This window comes from Astyanax mexicanus, chromosome 20 (genome assembly GCF_023375975.1).
Source record: "Astyanax mexicanus isolate ESR-SI-001 chromosome 20, AstMex3_surface, whole genome shotgun sequence".
In the NCBI taxonomy this organism is placed as follows: Eukaryota; Metazoa; Chordata; class Actinopteri; order Characiformes; family Acestrorhamphidae; genus Astyanax; species Astyanax mexicanus.
Genome location: NC_064427.1, coordinates 26007893 through 26031680, shown reverse-complemented (window position 1 = coordinate 26031680; position 23788 = coordinate 26007893). Strand labels below are relative to the sequence as shown.

Sequence of the window (23788 nt, the reverse complement as noted above, 5' to 3'; positions counted from 1 at the left end):
CTTCCCAACATCACTGCAATCCAACACTTATTTCCGGTATATCATGGCATATAAAGCATTGCTGCATATGATCAAATCCACGATCCTCTCTGTATCAACAGTGCACAAAGTAGATTAGGCCTGGCTGACTTATGGATTTTCTCAGGCTGAATGGCTTAGTGTGTTTGCTTACAGTACTGGCTGTTTAAACAGTGCAGCGGAACTGCAGTAAAGCTTCCCTCCCCGCTCGGAATCAGTCAGAAAATCAACCCTGCAAGGAGAGAAAACACTCTCTCTACATCGTATAATGAAATTCTGTGTAAAACACTGGAGCATGCACAAAGGCTCTGTGTGGGCTAGGTCACTTCTACAGACTGAGGAGCACAACCATTCTGCTGCCCACCACTAAGGCTGCAGTCCTTTAGCGAAGCATGACTCAGACACTGACCGTGTGGGCAAACAACACGTCCTGAGCACAAAGACAGGGTGTGTGAGTGTGAGGCAGGAGAAGCGGCGTGCAGGGTGTTAACAAGATGACAACAACAATTCGGACTTTCATTTTTTACACAACATCAACAGAGTTCTCAGAGTTTGTTAGACCTTTCAAAAACCTTTAAATTGTGCTTATTTTTGTTATATATTACACTGAACAGAGAGTTTGTATCGTTGTTGCCATTTTTTCCTTCCATGCTAACAGTTAACCGGATATCCTTTCATTAAAGCAGCATTGTATAGATTGTACCACAATAGAAGCTTTACACTCATATGTATGCTCCACTGACTGTGCATACAGGAGTTACAATTCAAAATACTGGCCTATATTGTGATACTGTAAACAAGGCAATGTATATTGAAAACACTAAGATCAAGCAGCCTGACACCATTCTTTACATGTAAACTAGGACCCCAGGTAAATTTTGATGGCTACTCAAATATGTCTTCATTTGAAATACTGTACGTTTTGAGTAAGTATTAACTACATTTAAATGTGTATCAATTTTCTACATCACACCTTCAACTTGTTGTCTGTAAAGACTATAAATAACATTTCAAACCTCAGCCAGCATGTTGGAAACTGAATGTCTAGAGGGTTTAGGTTTTACTAAACCTATATTTTTCCATTATTTATCAATACTTATAGTATGTATTTATTGGTATTAGCACCCTTAGGAGTGATGTGTAGAGAGAGCTCCATCTACCCACCCAGAGAGACCAAGACCAGCTGTGCTCTCTCAGGGCTCAGGTAGCCGATGGCTAGCTACATGAATAGGATTCGAACCGATCCTATGATATCCTGATCCTAGTGGCAGCGCCTTAGTCCGCTGGACCACTGGGAGCCCCGTCTTAGCTCAAACTTTTATTCTGAAATTTGAACTCTTAAAAAAAGCGTTAAGCATCCCCTTATCTACCAGCTCTTACTTGGTACTAGAGCTCTAGTTCAGTTGTGCTTAAAATACTCTCTCTGTTGTTTCAAAATGACAGAAACAGCTAAACAGATTATTTAATCGCTTAAAGGAGATTTAAAGTGATATTTACTGATAATTAATGTGTAAATGTTTAATCTGTTGTGTTTGGGCACCAAACTGACTGAACTAAGTGAGTGTGGGGGAGAGTGATTATGAGCTTTTGAGTTTTGAGTCACAATTATAGTTGATGATACTGTTTTATAGGGTACATTTTGCTGTTTGTTTTAATAAGTGTCATCTATTACTCCTAACCAGTATGTAACCTAGAATACAAATATACAACCCAGAGCATGCAGCCCACAAAGTGTTTATTAAATTAAAATTAAAAATCAAACCTGTGTTTTTAACGACTGATGCAGTATTGCAAAACATAATATTGTGAAACTTAAGCACATTGTCTTACACTGCTAAATTAAAACTCAAAATTATTCTGCCCATATGTTTTGTTATTTCTAATTTCCTAAATGCTTGCAGACACCGCCATGTTGATGATATTGCATTTGCAACATGCCATCATTCCCCCTCCACAACATCTGCTTATCTTAGTGTTCAAAATCCGAAACTGAACCCTGCTAGGGGACCATTAATATAACAAAGGGCTCATGATTGTAAAGCTCTCATATCACTGGAGGGGGTTTAATATCAGTATTGACATTCATGTGCTTCAGTATGTTGCCGCTCTTATTGCTTTAGCGCAGTCAATATACAACACAAATTATGTTGCAAGAATACGTTTTTTTTCATTTGTTAAAGCAGTATTATATTAGTGATATTCCTGCATGTTCCTTTAGTGTTTCTGTGGGTGTTTTTCAATCAGAAAGTATTACTTGGTCTATATCCGTGTCACATTACTCATTTTCTAGTGTGTTACAGTATACAGGGGTTGGACAATGAAACTGAAACACCTGTCATTTTAGTGTGGGAGGTGGTGGCCAATCTTCATTAATTGCACATTGCACCAGTAAGAGCAGTAAGAGTGTGAAGGTTCAATTAGCAGGGTAAGAGCACAGTTTCGCTCACAATATTGCAATGCACACGACATTATGGGTGACATACAGAGTTCAAAAGAGGACAAATTGTTGGTGCACGTCTTGCTGGCGCATCTGTGACCAAGAGAGCAAGTCTTTGTGATGTATCAGGAGCCACGGTATCCAGGGTAATGTCAGCATACCACCAAGAAGGACCAACCACATCCAACAGGATTAACTGTGGACGCTGTAAGAGGAAGCTGTCTGAAAGGGATGTTCGGGTGCTAACCCGGATTGTATCCAAAAAACAAAAAACCAAGGCCGCCCAAATCACGGCAGAATTTAATGTGCACCTCAACTCTCCTGTTTCCACCAGAACTGTCCGTCAGGACAATAAATTATTGTGGTCTAAAACCAGGTGTTTCAGTTTCATTTTCCAACCCCTGTATATTCCATGTTCTAATTCATCGCAGTAGTAGTATTAAGTCCAGTATTTCACGCAGCTCCTACACTGCTCCTATCTGCTGTGGTCCGTCCTCTCTTTGTGTACCAGCGTATGTTATGAAGTCACAAAGCTGGACAGGCCAGTGCCTGCGCTGCTAGGAAATTGGAGCGTTCCACAGGAAAAAACACGTCACGCAAATGGAGGCCGAATCTCAGGAGAACTGCCGGTGCAATCTGGTCTCTTAAATACCCCACAGCCTGGCGCCGGGCCACCGATCCAAACTCCGTTCCAGCTCACTTCATAACTGTATCTGCCAGCATGTTCCCCGTGCTCAGTGGGCCGACACATGCTCCTTTAGTGATAACAACTCCACTCACGAGTCAGCCACTGCCAGTTTATGACACCATTTGCCTCAGATCAGCTGAAAAGAGAGGGGAGTCAGGACGCACCTCTAATCCCTACGTGTAATGGATTTAAAATTGAGGATACTATTAAATCACGCCTAAGGGCTACTAATACACACACTATCACTCGGATTAAAAATCACGCATTTAAGCACAAAGCTTTCAGTTTTAGATGCAATTAAAGAATAAAGGTTTACTGCTTTCTACACACCTGTGGAGATTATTATTATTAGATTAATAGAGAAGATCATTATTATTATGTCTACTGTTAGTTTGCTAATATTGCAACAAAATCTGTCCATTTATTCATACATCTATCCATCTACCTATCATCTAACCATCTATATGTCTATCCATTACTTTTTCCTATCCTTTCACCTATCTGCTCATCAACCCATCTGTCCATCCATTGAACTATACACCTCTTAATCTGTCCATCCATCCGTTCATCTACCCGTATGTCTCTCTAACAACCATCTCTCTTCCATATATTCATTACTTTTTCTTATCCTTTTACCTATCTGCTCATTTATCTATCTGTCCATCCCTTAAACTATCCAACTCTTAATCTGTCCATCCATTCATTCATCCACCTGTTCATCCATCCACATGTCTGTCCAACCAACCAGCTATCCTTAATCTATCCATTACTTTTTCCTATCATTTCATATATCTGTCCATCCATCCAACTCTCAATCAGTCCATTTATTCATCCACCCGTCTATCCATCTGTATGTCTGTCTATCCAACTATCTATCCTCATTGTACCCATTACTTTTCCCTATCCTTTCACCTATCTGTCCATCAATCTATCTGTCCATCCATTAAACTATCCAAATCTCAATCTGTCCATCCATTCATCCACCATCTGTCAATTCATCTGGCCAATCATCCATTCATCTATGTCTACCAATTCATACATTAATTAATATACTCATCATCTATCCATTTATCCACCCATCGGTCTATCTATGTCCAACAATTTATTTATCCCTCCCTTTATCAATCCATCAATCTATCCATCCATCCATTCAACTATTTATCTGACCAATCATCCAGCCATCTATCTGTCCACCAATCCATAATCTTATTTGTCCATTCACCCATGCATCCTTCCATCTATCCATTTATCCATATCTATATATTTGTATAATGATGAAAATAATAAAAATACAAATAATACTGCTGCAATTAGCCTGTTAGACATTGCTAACAGACCATATATATTCATTGCATATTTAATTTATCATCTATCAGTTATTTGTGTCATCGGCCATCGTTATCATTATTATAATAATTATTATGATTATTACTACTACAGCACAAACATTCCTGAATGTGTTGCTAAGCTATACTTATATATAACATATACTTTCTCATATACTGAGCTGGCGGCTGATACAGTAGCTCTGTCCTCGAGTCCTTGGGTTTTTGCCGCATTAGGAGGAAGCGTTAGAAACTCTTCTCTGTTCTGCTGATTAGTGCGATGGTGATGGCGCTGTGTTCTCTACTCGCTGTGAGCTCTCAGCAGGTGTTCCAGGATTAAAGGCCCGCGTCCCGAAACCATCTCTAATAAAGCGCTGCACAATGCAGACACGCCAGCCACACAACATCAAAGCACAGCAGCCCAATCTGCATCTGCATGCGCTTCCACTCTTATCTCCAGCTCATCTGGAAGGCAGAGGGGTAGTGGGGGGCAGAGAGAGGAGGAGAAATAGAGAGAGAGGGGGGGGATACAGGGAGGAAAGAGAAAGCAAAGGACAGAAAGAGCGCGAGAGAGGGGTGAGAGAAAGAAAGCACGAGAGGGAGAGAGAGAGAGAGGGAAAGAAGCACGTTCTGCCCTTTCATCGTCCGGCACTTCACCTCACTGTGTGAGAGGTTGCGGATGCTGCAAGCACAGCAAACCCAGCAAACCCCACACCAGCAGCTTATGGAGGCTTTAACCATCAGTGTGACACAAATGTGTCACAATTCACATCGGAGAGCAGGAACAATAAATCAGAAAGGCTCCTCAGGGAGCACTCTTCCGGCATCTTCCTCACGTAGCGCGAGGCAGCCTGAGAACGGTTGCCACGCAACGGCACTTCAAACGTCAACCTTGGACCTGCAGACGTGATGTATCCAGTCACTCAAGCTCTGTTTACACCCTGTCACACACGACACATGGGCAGAAGAGGGAGATCTCAGAGTTACCAGAGGTAAGAGGCATCAGAAAGGGCCAATGGTAACCGTAGAGAAGCTAATGACACTCTTAATCTGGAATTAAACCACTGTGTCGAGTCAATACAGAGTCTACAGCAGGGGTGTCCAAACTACGGTTTCCTTTTTTGGAGCGGCCCGTGAGGTATTTTAGAAATAGTATGAAAGTTGGCCCGCTGTTAAGCAGGCTTTAATAATGTGAGATTCACAGTTTGAACACTAGGTGTCAGAAACGGGCCAAAGAGTCTAAAAGCGGAGAGGGTGCGCATTTCTAGCGCAGAAAACGAGCCAAAGAGTCTAGAAGTTGCCGTAATTAAGGAGTTTAATATTAAGAGACGTCATGAAATTAAACATCAATTTGAAAAATCTTAGTTTACACAACACTGTCAAAGATAAAGATAGTAAGTCAACTAAAATGAAAGTAATCAGGTGTATGTGTAAGTGAAAGTAATCAGGAAAAAAGTATTATTTAAAGTGGTATATTTCATTATTTGTTTTATTACAGAGTGTGGCCCGTGACTTCAAATATATTTCTCCTTCTGGCCCGTGTCTTACAGTGTCTTACAATAGTCAGTTACAATGCCATGATGAGCATTTATATTCTTGCCTCTGTGTATCTTCAGATCTCTGAGGTTTAACTGCAAAGGCAGGTACAAGTATGTGGGAATGCCTAGTTCTTCTGACCAATCATAGTTGTAGTAGTCGAAGAAAGGTACATTTACATAAAATTTTAAATTTCTATTTTTTTTCTCATTTTTTTCCCCAATTTACACAGCCAATTACCCAACTCACTCATTAGGACTTCCCCTATCACTAGTGATGCTCCAACACCAGGAGGGTGAAGATAAGCACATGCCTCCTCCGATACAGGTGAATTCAGCCACAGCCTCTTGCTGAGTAGCATCACAGCACAGCGCGCTCGGAGGAAAGCGCAGCGACTCAGTTCCAATACATCAGCTCACAGACACCTTGTGCTGATCGACATCACCTTAGGAGTGATGAGGGGAAAGAGCGCCATCTACCAGAAAGAGCAAGGCCAGTTGTGCTCTCTCTGGGCTCTGGTAGCCAATGGCAAGCTACATGAACAGGATTCGAGTCCATAAAATTTTATTTTTATGTGCTGTGCAATTTCACAGGTGTTACAATCTAACTGCTGCTCATCAAAGGTCAAAAGATCTACAGTGTAAAATGCAAAAGTGACCTATGCTGTTGTGAGTGTTTATGTTTGTGCCTCTGTGTGTCTACAGTGCTTAGCATATGCGTGTCTGTGTAGGTGGGAATTCAAAGTTTGGCTGACCAATCACAGCTCAGTTATAGTAGTGCTCAGTAAGGAATGAAAAGGTAATTTTTTTACTCTAAATTGTGTTTTTTTATGTGTAGTGCAATTTCACAGATCCTGGGTGGCCCTACAATCTAACTGCTGCTCAAAGATGAGAAAATCATAAGGGTGTGTTTGTGGCTCTTTGTACTGTTGCCAATAGGTGTGTATCAGAAAGCTACCTATGGAGCTTTTCACTACTTTCTTAAAGCTTTATTTTTTCTCCAAACTGCCCCTGTATTTGTGAAAATATGCAACATAGCAAACAGAACGAGCAAAAACAACAAAATCTTCTAGGTTGTTTCAGAAGCACACTGCTGGGGATTACGGATGAAGTAAGGTAGGGACCCAAGTTTCACAGAGCAAAAGCTGCAGACCTCTGACCTCCATGTCTGTGATTGGTCCAAAGAATTAGTTCGGCCAATTGATGTAGAATGTAGCTTTACCACATCATAGTTCATATGTATTAAGTTGAGAAAATCTCAACTTTATTTGTTGCTTGTCACAGCATCGCAGCTACAAACTGAGCCCTGCCACAGGAAATAAAGCTACAGTCACAGCTACAGCATAGGGAAAGCACAAACTATGACGTGCAAAGTGCACAGCTATGAGCTGGGTACAGCTTAGAGTCTGGGCCATTGTGTTGGGTACATGGCTATACAGCTACATATAGGGTAAGTGCAGGTTATAGCGTAGGGTACACAGTTATGCATATGGTAAGTGTAGACTGCTGCATAGATTCAACACAGAAACAAAAATAGGTCTTTACTGGGACTGCATAACTTGGGTTCATTTAACTATTCCATCTGATGCCAACTCTACTCTAGGAATGCCGCCCTGATCCAGACAACGTTTCAAAAACCAAAATAGACATTATAAAACACGTCAGTGCTGTTTTTTATTCTTTTAAACAGGAGGATATAATGATGTGTTTGGGTGCAGCGTGCCTCCATCAGCCACCAAGAACAGACCCAGCTCCTCGTTAGCCTAGTAATTTCCCATCACTCTGAGAGACTGAGAGACGACTCACCCTGATCCAGAACCTCCTCCTGCTCTCTTTTTGGCTGCTGGAGAGCTGCGCCGTCCTCGCCGTCTGCGAAAAACAACGAACAGAGAAACATCAGGTGACTGTGAAACCAGCTTTGCTTCACATGCAATCAAATCAGAGCAGGAATAATAATACAGCTCTGGAAAAAAAATTTCCACTTCAGTTTCTGAATCAGTTTCTCTGATTTTGCTATTTATAGGTATGTTTGAGTAAAATGAACATTGTTGTTTTGTTCTATAAACTACGAACAACATTTCTCCTAAATTCCAAATAAAAATATTGTCATTTAGAGTATTTATTTGCAGAAAATGAGAAATGGCTAAAAATAACAAAAATGATAAAGAGCTTTCAGACCTCAAATAATGCAAAGAAAACAAGTTCATATTCATAAAGTTTTCAGAAATTAATATTTGTTGGAATAACCCTGGTTTTTAATCACAATTTTCATGCATCTTGGCATGTTCTCCTCCACCAGTCTTACACACTGCTTTTAGATAACTTTATGCCACTCCTGGTGCAACAATTCAAGCAGTTCAGCTTGGTTTGATGGCTTGTGATCATCCACCTTCCTCTTGATTACATTCCAGAGGTTTTCAAGAGGTTGCCAGAGCTGTTCATATTTGAGTATATGAGTCAAAAATATATATTTTCTGTTTTCTATATAATTTCAGGACAATTAAAAAAACTATAAAAAGTGACAAATTACTAAGAATAGAAAACTACATTTACTCCAAACTGTGTTTTAAACAGTGTATTTCCAAAGCTCTTGGGTGGCCCTACAGTCTAACTGCTGCTTTTTTTTGCAGTGGGGGGTGTAAACCACATTTGCAGATTAATATACATTGACCTACAGGTAGCAGTTCCACCATCCATTACTTGTTAGAATGTTATAAACAATAATGGCAAATATAAATGTTGTTTTTATTGTCGATAGTCCACTACTGATTTAAATAGCAGTCATACTTCTAATATTTAACATACCATATTTCCCCAGACTGGTTGAATAGCAAGTCAACAACAAAAGAAAACAGCACAAAGACAACTGCGAGTGTACCTTTCTGATTAGAGCCGTGCATCATGTTCATCATGTGGTCAGGGCTGACCGGGATGGGGACGTTGGCTTCGTTGGGGATGCTTCTGAACAGGCTGCTGCTGCCGTGGTCCATGCAGTCCATGTAAGGGATGGAATGCTTATTGTCCATGTAGTACATCATGTAGAAGTTACACATTTCATCATTAGAGGTGCCACTGAAAGAGAGAGAGGGAGTGGATGACTGTCACACACTTATTTTGGAGCAAGGCCACAAGATGTAGAAGAGTCAATGGGTCCATATATTATTATTTTGATCATATTTTTTTGTGAACAGACATATTGTCAATATCATGCGAAAACAACATATCTCCATTGTTCTGATAGTTGTAAATAAACTGTGTCAAAACCACGATGAATAGACCAATAGAAATGCTACAAAATAGGTTTGAAAAAGTATTTTTTGAGAGACTGTATGTAGTATACAGTATATAGTATCTGTATATTTACTCTAATAGATTAAAGTAAGCATTAATGTGTGGGGCAAAACAGCTATAGACCAATTAGATGTACACAGAAATAAACTCAAATCAGAACAAGTTAAAACAGTAAGGAAAATGCAAATACAAAACCTTTATTAAACTGTACACAGTATATGTTAGCATGAATATAACATATTTCATGTTTTGTCTTGAAAATGTTGCCAGTATATATCAAAAGTGTGTCTGAGTCTTTGAGGAGCTAAGACAAGCAAAGAATGCCCAGTTTGATAAACAAATGCATGAGAAAATTTATTGAAATGTTTGAATCAATGAGGAAAAGACCATCCAGACTGTTATCAGTCCATAAGGACAGACAGAGTGATGGTATGAGTATATCACTACATTTTAGTGATGTAGCATTAATGCAGTAAAGTATATTGAGATCTAAAGCTATGTATGATTGTTTGAAGGTTCACATTCACCAATGTAAGTGATCTGTATCTGTGTGTAATGTGAACAAATCTGTCCATGAATTGCCTTACATGCGCACACTGATAGGTGTATAAACGCCTCCTTCTTCACCAAAACAAAAAAACTCATATTTGAGAGACGACTCATAGCTTTATAAAGGGAAATGGATGCGTTTGTAAGCAGCTCATATGTGGAGCATCTTTTGCTGGAGTGGAGAGTAAAACATGCTCAGGTTGAGGAGGCCAGGTGGTTTGCTTTTGCTGTTTCTGTAGCTACAGCTGCACAGCTGCACCAAAAGATGTGTGGGTACAAGAGAGAATCCGATTTAGGGCTAATAGATAGACTGGCCTGCCTGTCTTTTGTACATTTTAAGACATGTTTACAAGAAGAATGTGAAAAAAATGACACCTAAATTAGTGCTGGGCAATTATGGCCTAAAAAAAAAAGAAAAAGAAAAATCAGATTTTCGATTATAATCGATTTTTTCCCCCTTTACTAAAAATCCAACTACAGATGACAAAGAAATGGTTCAAAAATAGGTTTACCTATTAAAAAGATACAATGTCTATATTAAAATATATAGTAAAACTGTAATTTGAATTAACTGAATTAATCGTGAACATCGCCCAGCACTAACCTGAATACAATTGGTATCTTCTGTGCCAAAACCTCTTTTAAATATTCTTTAAAAGAGCCCCCCACCTTTAAAGAGCATTTTCCACTTTTTAAATCTTTAATGTGCCAACGTGTTATGTGGAATGTGTTGAAATGCATGAATAGACATACAGTATATTAATAAATTAAATAAAGTTGGCCAGACAAAAGATCAAAATATCTTGAGATCATGCTGTTTGCAATAAAAAGAAAGCATTGCTTTTAGAATTTGTCCATTATCTATACTGTCGTAACTTGATTGTCTGATTTGGGGTTGTATCAGTAAAACAAAAACATAAACAAAAGAATAAACTATTTATAGTGTTCATACTGTATGCTAAAAAAAAACCCTCTAAACCTTGAGCCTTTTTCTGGCCTTGTTCTCGTTTTATAACCTGGATGACTTGCGCTTCACTGCTTCTTTCCTTCTACTTTCTTAGAGAGATTAAAAGCAATCACATCTTTGCCAACAACAGAGTGTGAGAGTGTGTGCGCTGGGACAGCCGCTCCCCCGGAGATGCGTCAATGCGCTCTCTGCCATCACCAGTGTGCACTCCCCTAATCACCATGGCAACAAGAATGACGAGGCAGACACACGTAACGCACGTAACACACCCACCACCCCCCACCCCACCAACACCCACCCACTCGAAAAATCATGAAAAATGCAGGCTCCCCTCGAGACAACAGAGCAACAGACCTCTTCTCTGTGCTCGACAATTCTTCAAACACTTCACTGCACACACACTTACACACACACACACAAAGACAAACTCTCTCCCTTTCTCACACATACAAACACACAGAGAAGACACACACAGTAACCACGGAGGAGCTGAGACACGCCGCCGCACCGGGTCAGACTGCTAGCAGTATTGATGAGCGGCTGTCACACACTCCGCTGGGGCTGGAGGGTCTCAGGACCAGAACCCAACATCATGCAAATAGGGTGAAAGAGATACACACACACACACACACACACACACAGCTGTTGAAAATCTATGGATAGGAAATATGGCAAAACACATGAGCTGGCAAAACAAGGGCTTTAATGTATTGTATTAACTTACAATAAATATCCACTTTAATAAATGTGAAGACACTATAATATACTATATGGACAAAAGTATTGGGACACCTGCTCACCCATTGGTTTTCTTCTGAAATCAAAAATATTAAAAATTGATCTAAAGCATGTTAAAGTAACTGTCTCTCCTGTCCAGAAAATACATTTTACTAGATTTTTGGGAACTTTAAGCTTCATTGCTATTTTTAGCAGGGAAGTCGAATGACTATTACTTGTGTTTTAACCAATCACATCAAACTTCTACCTGTTTTTTTAAGACCTCTCCTAAACGTTTCATTTCCCTCCCTCTTCCCCACTGCCTCCAGTTTGGTCCCACCAGCTACCCTAATAAAAGGATAATATATAATAAAAATGTGTTGCTATGCGAAAATGCTATGCATATGTCTAACCTGAAAGCTTTAGAGAAGACTGAACCCCACAATCAGAATGAATATTAACTTGATAGAACATTAAAAAGCCAAATGTCCAAATGTTCTAAAAAATGCATGCAGATACTTCAAGTTCCACCGATTGCAAGTGTACACACACAGCTTTTCTAGTTTTTGTAGAGGAGTACTGCCAATAGAACAGGACTGATAGATCTGATGACTATAGCCCAGGACAGGCTAGAGGGAGATAAAACACCCCCCAAATGTATTCTTTAGTGTCCTCTAGAATTATGGTGCTCCACCCAATACTGGAACAATGAATTAAGCTGGGAAGTGTGGTATTAAAGATGTGACCTCACTAATGCTAATCTTGCTGCTGAATGTGAGCAAATCTGTGGTGTTCTCAGACAAACATATTTTGCCATAATTTTATCTAATAGGAAAAATCACCCAAATCAGAAAAAAACATCACCATCATGAATGACACACCACACACACACACACACACACACACACACTCACCACCACCCTCCAAGCATTATAACTACTCACATTCTCATTTACTCTACAGGGAGAGCGGAGGAAATAAAAGCAGTTAGAACTATGCAGCAGGAAGGGTGGGCAGTGCTTTAATCCATCTTAGATTTGACATCACAATTATGCTGTTAAATAAGCTGCTATTATATTAAATAATGGAATAGTAATATTCCTAGGACTGGTAAGAAGAGAGAATGCATAAATTACCAGCTAATGCTTAAACTCACCCGATTCGTGTTTTAGAGCTCCTTCCCTCTCCTGTGAAAACGCAGCGGGCCGCTAGCGTGTCTCCATACTTCACCTCAATGTCATTGCTGACCGGGTAAAAGGCCTAGAACAAAACACACACACACACACACACACACAGCTTCTGCTCAGTCTGGGAAGAAATCAAGAGAGCACAAATGAGAGCACAACATTCAAGCCAGGGCCACAAAATGAGCCAGGTTTATTCTAGTCACAGCATCCACGGCGTCCAACTCATCCTGGCTTGATTATTATGACGCACACATTCATAAAAGAACAGTGGATATGTGACAAAACATTATTTAAAAAAATAAACAAGAAAAAATAGACAAACCTAGCTTTACCGAACTGACACTGGCTGTATAGAATCATTTATGGTGCTGTGGCACAAATACGACATCTACTATCTTTTTCAGAGGCGTCCATGAATTTTTCAACATGATAATGCAAAACCACACGCTGCACACATTCCACAGGTACTGGGACAGGTACTGGATTCAAGTCTGAATTTCTGTGATGATGACCTTGTACTTCTGCACATCCTAAAGCCCTATCTGGACAGGATTAGTTTCTCAGGGGGGACGCCTGTGAAAAATATTTCACACTTCTACTCAGTGATAAAACTCTTGCATCCAGACTGCAATTGAAAAAACAGGAGGACCAGTGAGTTTTTTTTTTGCTTTCTCGGTCACATGACATCTTGTTCAGTAGCTCCTCTATTTCCACTTGCTGTTGTGTTTTCGTGGATCTCCGATGGAAACGTGCTCCCAGAGTGTAATTATGGTGCGTGGCAGTGGACAAATAGCTATTTTATTAAATGTGAGGAGACAAAACTCAGAGATGTGCGTCCGGATGGGACTAAAATTACCGGAGGACCACTAAGTTCAGAGAAAAACAGCAGGTAATTCAGCCTGTAATTTTCTCAGAGGACGTCTGAGAAAAACATGTACATGGTCGTTCAGGACAGAGGATCCCTCATAAAAGAGAAAATTACCCCAGGACAACATGAGAAACTAATCCTTAAAACGTCTTTATAGACAGAATGTGAAAAAATAACACCTTAAACAGTTCGCTTTCTATCATTGGTGTAAAAACCTCTTTTGAAGTGGTTCAGCGGTCTAAAGCGCTGCCACTATGAGCGGGAGGTCGCCGGTCCGAACCCCCTGCTCATGCAGCTTTGCCATCATTTGCAGGTGCTCAGAGGGAGCAAAATTGACCCTGCTCCCTCCGGGTGGGTAGATGGCGCTCTCTCCCCACATCACTCCTAGGGTGATGTCCGCAGCACGGGGAGTCTGTGAGCAGATGTATCGGAACCGAGTTGCTGCACTTTCCTCCGAGTGCACTGTGATGCTACTCGGAAATGCTACATCAGCAGCAGCTCGAAAAGAAGTGGTGGCTGACTTCACATGTATCGGAGGAGGCATACGCAAGTCTTCATCCTCCTGGTGTGTTGGGGCATTAATAGTGATAGGGGAAAATTGTTAATTGGGGAGAAAATGGGAAAAATTAGAACAAAAAAAAAAGCATATTTTAAATATTAGGAATGGCAATATGACAAAATGTTACAAAATGTGTGTGGTTTTTTTTCCCCATTTTCCATATTGTCCTTACTTTCGGTTTATAATTTTAGACGTGAAGGGCCCTGATGAACAAAGTGAACACTGCACAAGCAATTAAAATATCTGAGCCAGACCAACATGCTAGTGATGCTAATGGCGAGATTAGCAGTGCAGTAGTTATGCTGGATGAGGCTGCCATGAAAACAACACAGGGTTGTGTGTTGCTTATGTTCCTCTTGTTAAAGTTTTACATATATACAGTTAAATAAACTACATTTAAGGGTGTGTTCACAGGTCCATTTAAGGTGGAACAGCTTAAGTGTAATCAGTCACTAACGCTAACTCAGTAAGTAAAATTGCCTCCTTTAGGCCAGCCTGTTGTGCAGTCCAGCAAAGAAAATCAGGAATTAAACAAAAAATAATGTTCTTAGATTCAAACTAACCAAATTCAATCTTAAATGTACAATGAAATAGTGAGATAAGCCTTTTCTAAACTAAACCACAAAAAAAAATAAACATCTTCTCTGAAGGTAAAGGCAATTTCATGCTTGAAGTAAACTTAATTTAGATACCTAGTGACTGAATCGAGTTCTCTTTTTTTATATTGTTGGAGCCACAGCACTGTAAAATGATGTTTTAGACGGCCAAATAAAATATAGTAAGCGCGTGGGCGAAGGAAAATTAGCAGCAGTGTGCAGCATACTGCTATAAATACTGCTGTAAATACTGCATGCTCTCTGCATCCTGTGGGAGTGTTGCTTGACACGACATAAATGATATTTCAGCTTCACAGCAGAAAAAACACAGTGGCTTGTTCTTTGTGGAACGACAAATATGATGATTTAAGCCATGTCTAATGTCTTTAGCTGACTTAGACTCACACAGAAGCCACACAGCAGAGAGCTCGACTATTCAATGGATTCATTTCAAAACACTCAAGTCTGATTGCCTTCTCAGAAGGGGGTGAAATATGGCACCTGGCTATTGTTCTACTTCTTTATCTCATCATTAAACCAAGGCATTATTTAAATACTCTTTACAATGCTTGTAAGAGTTATGATCATAGTTGTACTATGCTGTTTGTCTGTCAGTTGTATAAATACATTATTTTTTAGGTACTTATTACCCTCCTGTTATTTTTAGTAGTAAAAAACTCAATTGAATTCAATTCAAATTTCTTATATAGTGCTTTTTACAACAAAAGTTGTCACAAAACAGCTTTACAGAGAAAACACGTCTACGTCTCTTATGAGCAGCAACACAGTAATGCCAATTTTTCTGGTGACACAGTGGCAAGAAACAGCAGTACATGTATCCAGGTAATTCCAAAAATGCCTAAAAAAATAATATTTTTCACCATAAACATTATCTTTAACTAAAACTGCAACAATACAGTGTAAAATGTAAATAAATGTAAATAAATACCAAATTAAATAATTAGCAAATATCCTAGACTTATAGAAATGCAAAGACGGGCATTTTGGGAAGTGGGAGATTTACCAATCTAAAAAAAATACTCCATCTAAAAAAATGTGGACCAATTTCAGAAAAGTAAAATCGTAAAGACTTTGTATATCCCACAATGTACAGTACATAATATCATCAAAAAATTCTGATAATCTGAAGAAATCCCTGTAAGGAGCAAATCCGATGGTCAGTACTTCATGTTGGTGATCTTTGGGTCCTCAGGTGGCACTGCATTAAAAACAGGCTGTACTAATTCTGTACTGTAACACTTCCAGAAATCATTGTTTCTGAGCAAAATTCACCATGCTGTAATCCACAAATGCAACCAAAAGCTGCATTATGCAAAGAATAATCCATACAGTGTGAACATATGATCCGGAAATGCTGCCATATTCTCTGGAAAAAAACTGTATCATGTAAAATGACTAATTTATTAGTTTCGGATCCAGAAAAAACAGCAGAACAGCTCTGTGGTTTGGATCTAATGCCCTGATTTTCTAAAAAAAAAAAAAAAACATTTAGAAAGTGTCTAAACTCACAGGACTAGTTTTCTGTTTTCTATTCAATAAGGCCTCTTCAACAGCTCAATATGAGTGCAATAACAAAAGGTCTACAATCTGAGTGCTGCAGTAAAACTCTACAGCATTTGTGGGTCAATCTGTGAGTGTTCATTTGTAGTGCTCTTCACAGCGGTGCTGTGACCATGGCTGCATTACAAGAGCTATGAACGTTCAACAGAAACCTTCTGACCTTCCTCTCAAATCACAAACATATTCATAAAGCAGAGACGTGCATTAGAATGAAACTGCAGCTCTGCAGTGTGTTGAACGAGGGACTTCTCTGCAGGGTCCACGTGCCAGGCAGAGAGCGTGGTCATTACATGCAGTGGTCTGACACAGGAGAGCCGCTGTGAGAATGCCCACTGGCCCCGTGGTCTGGAAAAAACTGCTATTTTAATCCCAGCCTTTTGTCTCCACTTCAGCCGCTCTCATCCTCTTTCCCCCTGATTTGATTATCAAATGTAACTGTAGGGAGCAGAGTGGCACACGCACGAGCGGGAAATGAATTTCAAACAAGATATCACCGGAAAAAAAGACTCCATTACATTAAAACCTTAAAGCCTATTTGTAGGAGCCTTTAGTGGATTAATCTGTAACTACGCCTGGGGGTGAGGAAAGTTCCTGATTCCACTATACAGTCAGCACTGAAGGGATTTATAGCTCAGTAAATTGAAAGTATATTTGGAATTTTTTGGCAGGGCTACCGTGATTATACTGTCAGTGGGGATGCCTAAAGGAACGCAGAACTATCAGTGAACCGAAAAATAACTCTTAATAGGAACTAAGCCTGTCATGATGCCTTCATTTTAAGTGTAGTACCGTATTTTTCACACTAGAAGGAGCATCGGATTATAAGGCTCACTATTAATGAACGTCTATTTTCTGGTCTGTTTTCATACATAACGAGCACTGAATTGTAAGGTGCATTTTAAGAGACACTACGAGGAACTTCTAATTCCGCAGGTCCCGTCGCTGGGTGGGGGTTGTTATTTAAGTTAAGTAAAGCTAAGCTAAGGAAACAAAACTGTAATGAAAAAAGACTTTCTTTTAAAGTCAAACGAGCACTGGATGTTAATCTACACAGATTTCTCTCCTAAAAACTGTTTATTTGGGTGTGTAAAGTGCTTCTGTTTATTTACAGCAAGCTTAGATTCCTGAATTTCTCCAGTTTTAAGGTTGGAGCATTAGCATTAGCAGCTAACTGCTAGCGGTTAGCGTCTAATGTCGCACGACAGAGCTACACTTAGTAACTTAAGTGTTCTGGTAAGCCAGGGCGATATCAGTTAGTGGTTCGTTCCACATAGCTTGTTTTAACATGGTAAATGCGCAGGCTACAGTCCGATATACTCGCCTCTGAACAGTGAAAGAACTAGTGCTTAGCCTGGTTGGCATGTAATGCTAATGCTGCTCCAGCAGTGCTAGCCTGTAGCAGCAGGCTACAAGCCGATAATACTCACCTCTGAACAGGGAAATAGCGTTTAGGGGCTAATGCTAATGCAACTCCAGTCCTCATGCTGGAGAACTAAACTGAAACTCCTGTATATCGCTGTACTTCAGCAGAGTGGCTCCTTACAACCTGACTGGTAGAATTCATACATAAGGCGCACCAGATTTTTGGGGAAAATTTAAGGATTTTAAGGGGCGCCTAATAGTGCAAAAAATACGGTATTAAATTAATCTCAACAATACAATACAGAAATACAGAATACAGAAGAATAATGAAACTAATGTTTTCCTACGAATCCATAGAAAAAGACTGAAGAATGCATGTATGCATCTGCTGCAGCATCATCTCCTGCATCACTGAGCATCACTGCAGTATGCAGTGTAAGTGTGAGCCGCACAGGACAAAAGGGCCTCTTTGTGTTTCTAATCTGTCTAATGTTATGTGCTGAGGGCCCGGCTCAGCCGCTGCTTCCTGCCGAGGCTGAGCTGCAGCGCTGCATGAGGGGAAGCGCTGCTGTCACAGCACGGCCTTCACGTGACATTTAATCCTGACCTTTCACTCACAGAGACAGAGAGTGCCATCTGCCAGACTCTGAGCCAACTGATGAAACTGCCTCAATATGCCAGGCAGGTGGAGTCCACTTACAGGATTCTTAGCAAAGTGGCTGTGATGAAATTCAGTCTCACAAACAACGTATTAACTTCCAGCTGCGTTCCAAAGCCTGGGCTGCAGCTGAGCTGGGACAGGTCCCTGGTAGGACTGTCCTATGATTGTTGAGCTCTATTTGAAATATATTAGTTTTACCTGGGAAGGTGGAGTAAATGTAAATTTACTACAGGAGTCACACAGAAAAAAATTGCATTGATTAATATGGGAAAAAAATGGAGATGGGAGCAGCTACCCGATTTATACACTGTTGTTACCTGCAAAAGCGTGATGAAATCCAGTCTTATAACCCATTTATATCAATATGAGATATGAAAAATGAATATGAAATGTAAATATAATATTTGCTTCACACCTGTGTAGAGACCTTTATCTCATTTTGTGAATTTGAGTGCAACAAAATTTGAGTAAAACAAAATACCTCCCCAAGCACCTCTATACTTCAGAAGTGTTGCACAAAGGAATATTTATACACATTATACACGATTTGTACGTGATTAGTTTAATGTAAGGTTACTCATATGGCTCATTTTACATTTAATATTAAATTAAATTAATTTAATAAGAGTCGTTGCTGGCATGAAAGGTCAGTAAACTGTGCTAAAAGTAACACAAAAGGATTGATCTAAAGGAATACCTGTGGTAATTGTGGGGACTGGCGCCCAATCAGAGTCCACTGTCCGTTGCGAATTCTGTATCCACTAACGACTTTGCCTGAAAAAAAAAATAGTATTGCATTTTTGTAGATATAGTCTATACAGTTATGTAAACTGTTAGAATTTTGGGTACCACTTTAAAATAAGACTACCTTTATAAAGGGTTTATAAATGGTTTAAAATTAGTTTATTAATGGTTACTAATTAGGTTGTAAATGCCTTAAAATCCTTAATAATCGGTTATAAAACATACATAGACAGGGCAACAATATAGATGGCTGTGGGCTCACTATTTGGCAAACAACAGGTCATTGTTGCCCTTTCTACGTATGTATTATAACTGATTATTAATTTTTTTTAAGGCATTTACAACCTAATTAGTAGCCAATTAAAAAACTAATGGTAAACCATTTATAAACCCTTTATAAAGGTAGTCTTATTTTAAAGTGGTACCGAATTTTGTCTGATAATTAGAAAAATAAATAAATTAATAAAAAGAAAAACCACTCACCAAGGCGATGTGTGTGGGTCCTGAAGGCAAAAGGGTACATCGGGTATGATAAGTAAGTGCAAGCAATGTCTGCATTGGTAACTGTAGGAAAGAAAAGCATAAAATAAATTAGTAATAAAATGTAAAAACAAGGAAAATCTTTTTTTTTTTTCATTTTAATTAATATTTTTTATTATGATTTCAATCTGATAGAAAGATGTCTTAGACCAGTCATAGACCAGATGTCACAGAATGCTAATAGAATGGTAATATAATTCAGAGTGAGTCATTAAATCTGAAATTATACCCAGTCCACCTTTACATCTTCTGCAAAAATCTCAGCAGGGTCTGTTCAAATATCTTTAACACTCTGTCTGCAGCTTAAACATTAATCTGAGCCCTGGTGCTCTGCTTACCATTTGCAGACTGTCGGTAAGCCTATCTCAGAAACCGAGTGCTACTGGCTTTACTTTTCTAACTGTCTGAAACTCAACTGAACCCAACCCATCTCTTTCACTGACTCAGTATTCTGTATTAATATTGAGAAGATTAATTTCTAGTTTGAGATGATCTGTGCAGGCCGTCAATCATCATTATCAGTAACTTTAAAAGCTTCTGGCAAATTCAACTCAAGCTGATGCACAAAGCCTATTAGTGAGTTGGTTGGTGGATGGTGGGTGGTTAGATACATCTTCACATGTTCTCTGGAAATAGACACAGAGTGCATCACCTCCTCAGGGGAAAACCACACTCTGTATGGGTAAAAATATAATGCTAAGTCTAAATCAAAGTGAATTGGAAATTTCAGGTCACCATGTCTTTAAATAGCTCTATCATTAAATAGCAACACAGACATACTGAAAGCTGCCATCTGAAGAAAGGGTTAGTTATGAACATCCACTATATATGATTGGACTACTTTAAAAACCAGGTCACCAGGTACCCTGAACAAGTTAGCTAACATTAGCAAACACTATGATCTAAAATTTGAATTTGATACCTTATAAGGAGTTATCTTATCAATACTACTATTACATCGGCTTAGGTGATAATAGGCAAAATATTATATCACAATGTTTAAGAACAATTTCAGAATAAACAATGATTATCTACAAATAAACGGCCTTGATTGCAGTCAAAATATGTCTATAGATTCGGATCCATAGAAATTAGAATTCAAACGATGTCCCATACTAAGTACATTTTTAAAAAAATGAATTGTCCCGTAAATCTTCTAATAAAACTGGTGTTTTTTTAACTAATGACAATATCATCAATATTATACAGCTTTGGAAATAAAAGAGACCACTTCAGTTACTGAATTAGTTTCTCTGATTGTGCTATTTATGTGTGAGTAAAATTAACTTTGTTGTTTTATTTTATAAACTACAGACAACATTTATCTCAAATTGCAGAAAATAACAAAAAAGATGCAGAGCTTTCAGACCTCAAATAATGCAAAGAAAACATGTTTATATTCATATTCAAGTTTTAAGAGTTAAAAAAAAATCAATATTTGCTGGAATAACCCTGGCTTTTAATCACAGTTTTCCTCCACCAGTCTTGCACACTGCTTTTGAATAACTTGATGCCACTCCTGGTACAAAAATTTAAGCAGTTCAGCTTGGTTTGATGGCTTGTGATCATCCATCTTCCTCTTTTATTCCTGATTTTATTACAGAGGTATTTAATTTGGTAAAATCATTGTTTTTAAGTGGTCTCTATTTTTTTCCCATAGCTGTATTTAAAAGTATACTATCGATACAATTGGAAAACTTATCCTGATATGATAAAAAATCCTCTATTTCTCTTTAAATTAAATGCATATTAACTTATGTAAGAGCAAAATTCCAGGTTTAGCCGCACTACTCCATATTATTAGCACTACTATTACTATTAAATGCACTACTATTACTTTTCCTTCATGGTGTGGGCGTGGCCTAAATGGCCTAATCTTGAATGTTACACATGCTGTACAGAAATAGTTTAATAGAAAGATACAGAGCGAGCAGAGTCTTTAATACAGTAGCTAAGCTGCAGTCCCTCAGGCTGTGATTAAGAAACAGAGTGCTCCCCTTTAAAGTAGCCAGTAGATGAGATAAGATTATCACTCGATTGGTCCCTCTAAGGAATGCTTGGTGTTTAGACTGGGTCATGGCTTCTCTGCTTACCTGTCTTTCCTGGAGGGATGACGGTGTCCACAGACATCATCAGATACATGCCAGCAATAAAGGGCTGTCTGGAAGGGAAAAGGCAAAAACGGCAATTGAAATCTTGAGAACAGATTTGTTCTATGATACAAATTCATTCAGTTAGGTTATGAAGGATTCTCACACTTCAGCTCGTGAACGACTGAATAAGTTCTCAGTCGCTGCTATTTGCTCATGAATTTGTTCAGCTCTGCTAGCTCTTTTTTCCATTTCACAGCTTTCTAAACCCCGTATTACAGAATGTGATTAGTGTAGTGACGGTTCTGTTCAACACAGGAGAACTAAATGCTTCTTCATTTAATGCTGTGTCTATTTCTGTTTTTCTCAAGAATGTTGCCTATGGTAAAATATATGCATATGTGGACAAAAGTATTGGGACAACTTCCCTTTTTTTTTTTTATTTAAGTTTTGGTTGCATTCAGCAACAAGAGCATGAGCGAGGTCAAAATGCTGGATGATCAGCACCTCGACCAACTTCATTCCTTCTGAAAGTTCCAGATAAAATCTGGTGACCAGGCAGACCAAGAAGTGTTGCAATCTTGTGGACACCTTTCTGAGAAAGCCTTGCCGTGTGTAATGCCTTGATCAGAGTATACGAATGTAGCTCGATTTTGACAGAGCTGACAAATTGCAGCGGATCCGAATTTCAATGTCGCAATCTTTTCGAGTATGACATAGTCATAGAGCAGTAATTTGACTTAAGCAACACCGTGCGACTGTCCAAAGGATTTTTTGTTGTGCGACGTTTTCCTGGCGCTGACCAATAGAAAGAAAAACAGCAGTTGGAGACCCTGCCATGAGAAACAACACACAAAGCAGCAGGTTGTCCTGCTAAATTCTCTGTTCTGTTTGTGTCCCTTGTATCCTTACTAGGTGTAACCTAATGATGTATGAGATGGCTTCCTAGATTATCACACTAGGTGTTGAGGCAGTGTGTTACTCTGTAGCAAAGGCAGGACTGAAGCTCTAACAACAAGAAGTCTAAAATAGAATTCATTGGTTTCCAAAAACCTAACTGATTTTTCATTGAATTAAAAATTTTCAATTCAGTTTCATTTATATTGCGCTTTTTACAACAAAAGTTGTCACAAAGCAGGTTTACAGAGAAAACAGGTTCACGACTCTTATGAGCAGCACCACAGAGATGCCAATTATTGTGGTGACAACCGTGGCAAGGAAAAACTCCCTTACATTAAGAAGAAGAAGAAAGATAAAAGAAACCGTAAGAGGAATCAAGACTCAGTCAGAGGAACCCATCAACCTCTGATCGACCCGCACAGTGATTTCTCATTTCTCATTCACAACAAAGCTGCAAATGTTCAACAGTGCTCGTCTGGCAGATAGTCCGCAATTCATCAAAACAAAGATCTTAATTCACTCATTCCTATTATGCACCTCCTCTTCAACAGGGTAAAATTTCTTCCAGTGGACCATAGAGGCAGTCAACGATCTCTCACCAGGAGGTACACTACCCAGAAGCAGTCTTTGAGAGCCCTTTCATAGGGCAGTGAAGGAAGCACTTTTTCACCCCTTTTTGTGACCCAATGTCTAATCAAACCACACCTGTAATCATTTACAAATCTGGCTAAGACATTAGATCATCCCAGCAATCTAGGTATAGCAGAGCGAATACAAGAAGGCTTAACCCCCACCTCCCACTACGCTTGTGTTTTTCCTCAGATCTGTATTGAGAATGGGTCTGATTTAGCATTAGCTGCGAAACAGACTCCATTCAGTACAATGCTTTCAACTGATTCATCTCCCACTGGGCGAAGGATAGTGTAGTCATTTGTGATTTTACGGATTTAAAAAGCACTAAACTGTTTTTCTGTGCTAATCTGAGTGCATTTAAACCAGCGCTCACAGTTCATTCCAGTGGAAATGTCATGTTGCTGTAACAGCGCATGCTAAGAATGGACGTATGGGTGGTAATTAAACCCTATTCTTTGAGAAAAAGCAGCCTTGGGGTGACAGATCTAAAGCGAAGACGCACGTCTTCAGTCAAAACTAATGGGGAGCTTCTAAGGAAAA

At 39.3% G+C, this 23788-nt stretch overlaps 1 protein-coding gene across 6 annotated transcripts in view; it reads right to left on the bottom strand.

The window, feature by feature from the left end:
- The window catches only part of pam (peptidylglycine alpha-amidating monooxygenase), a 116394-nt gene that overhangs the window by 41528 nt on the left and 51078 nt on the right, over window positions 1-23788 (bottom strand). For all 6 annotated transcript variants that reach the window (XM_022665561.2, XM_022665563.2, XM_049469132.1 and 3 more), the window contains 6 exons: window positions 21719-21786; window positions 19569-19649; window positions 19039-19115; window positions 12684-12787; window positions 8882-9075; window positions 7810-7872 (listed from right to left, as the gene is read on the bottom strand). In XM_022665561.2, the coding sequence (XP_022521282.2) occupies window positions 7810-7872; window positions 8882-9075; window positions 12684-12787; window positions 19039-19115; window positions 19569-19649; window positions 21719-21786 (587 nt within the window). The remainder of the gene's footprint in view (window positions 1-7809; window positions 7873-8881; window positions 9076-12683; window positions 12788-19038; window positions 19116-19568; window positions 19650-21718; window positions 21787-23788) is intronic.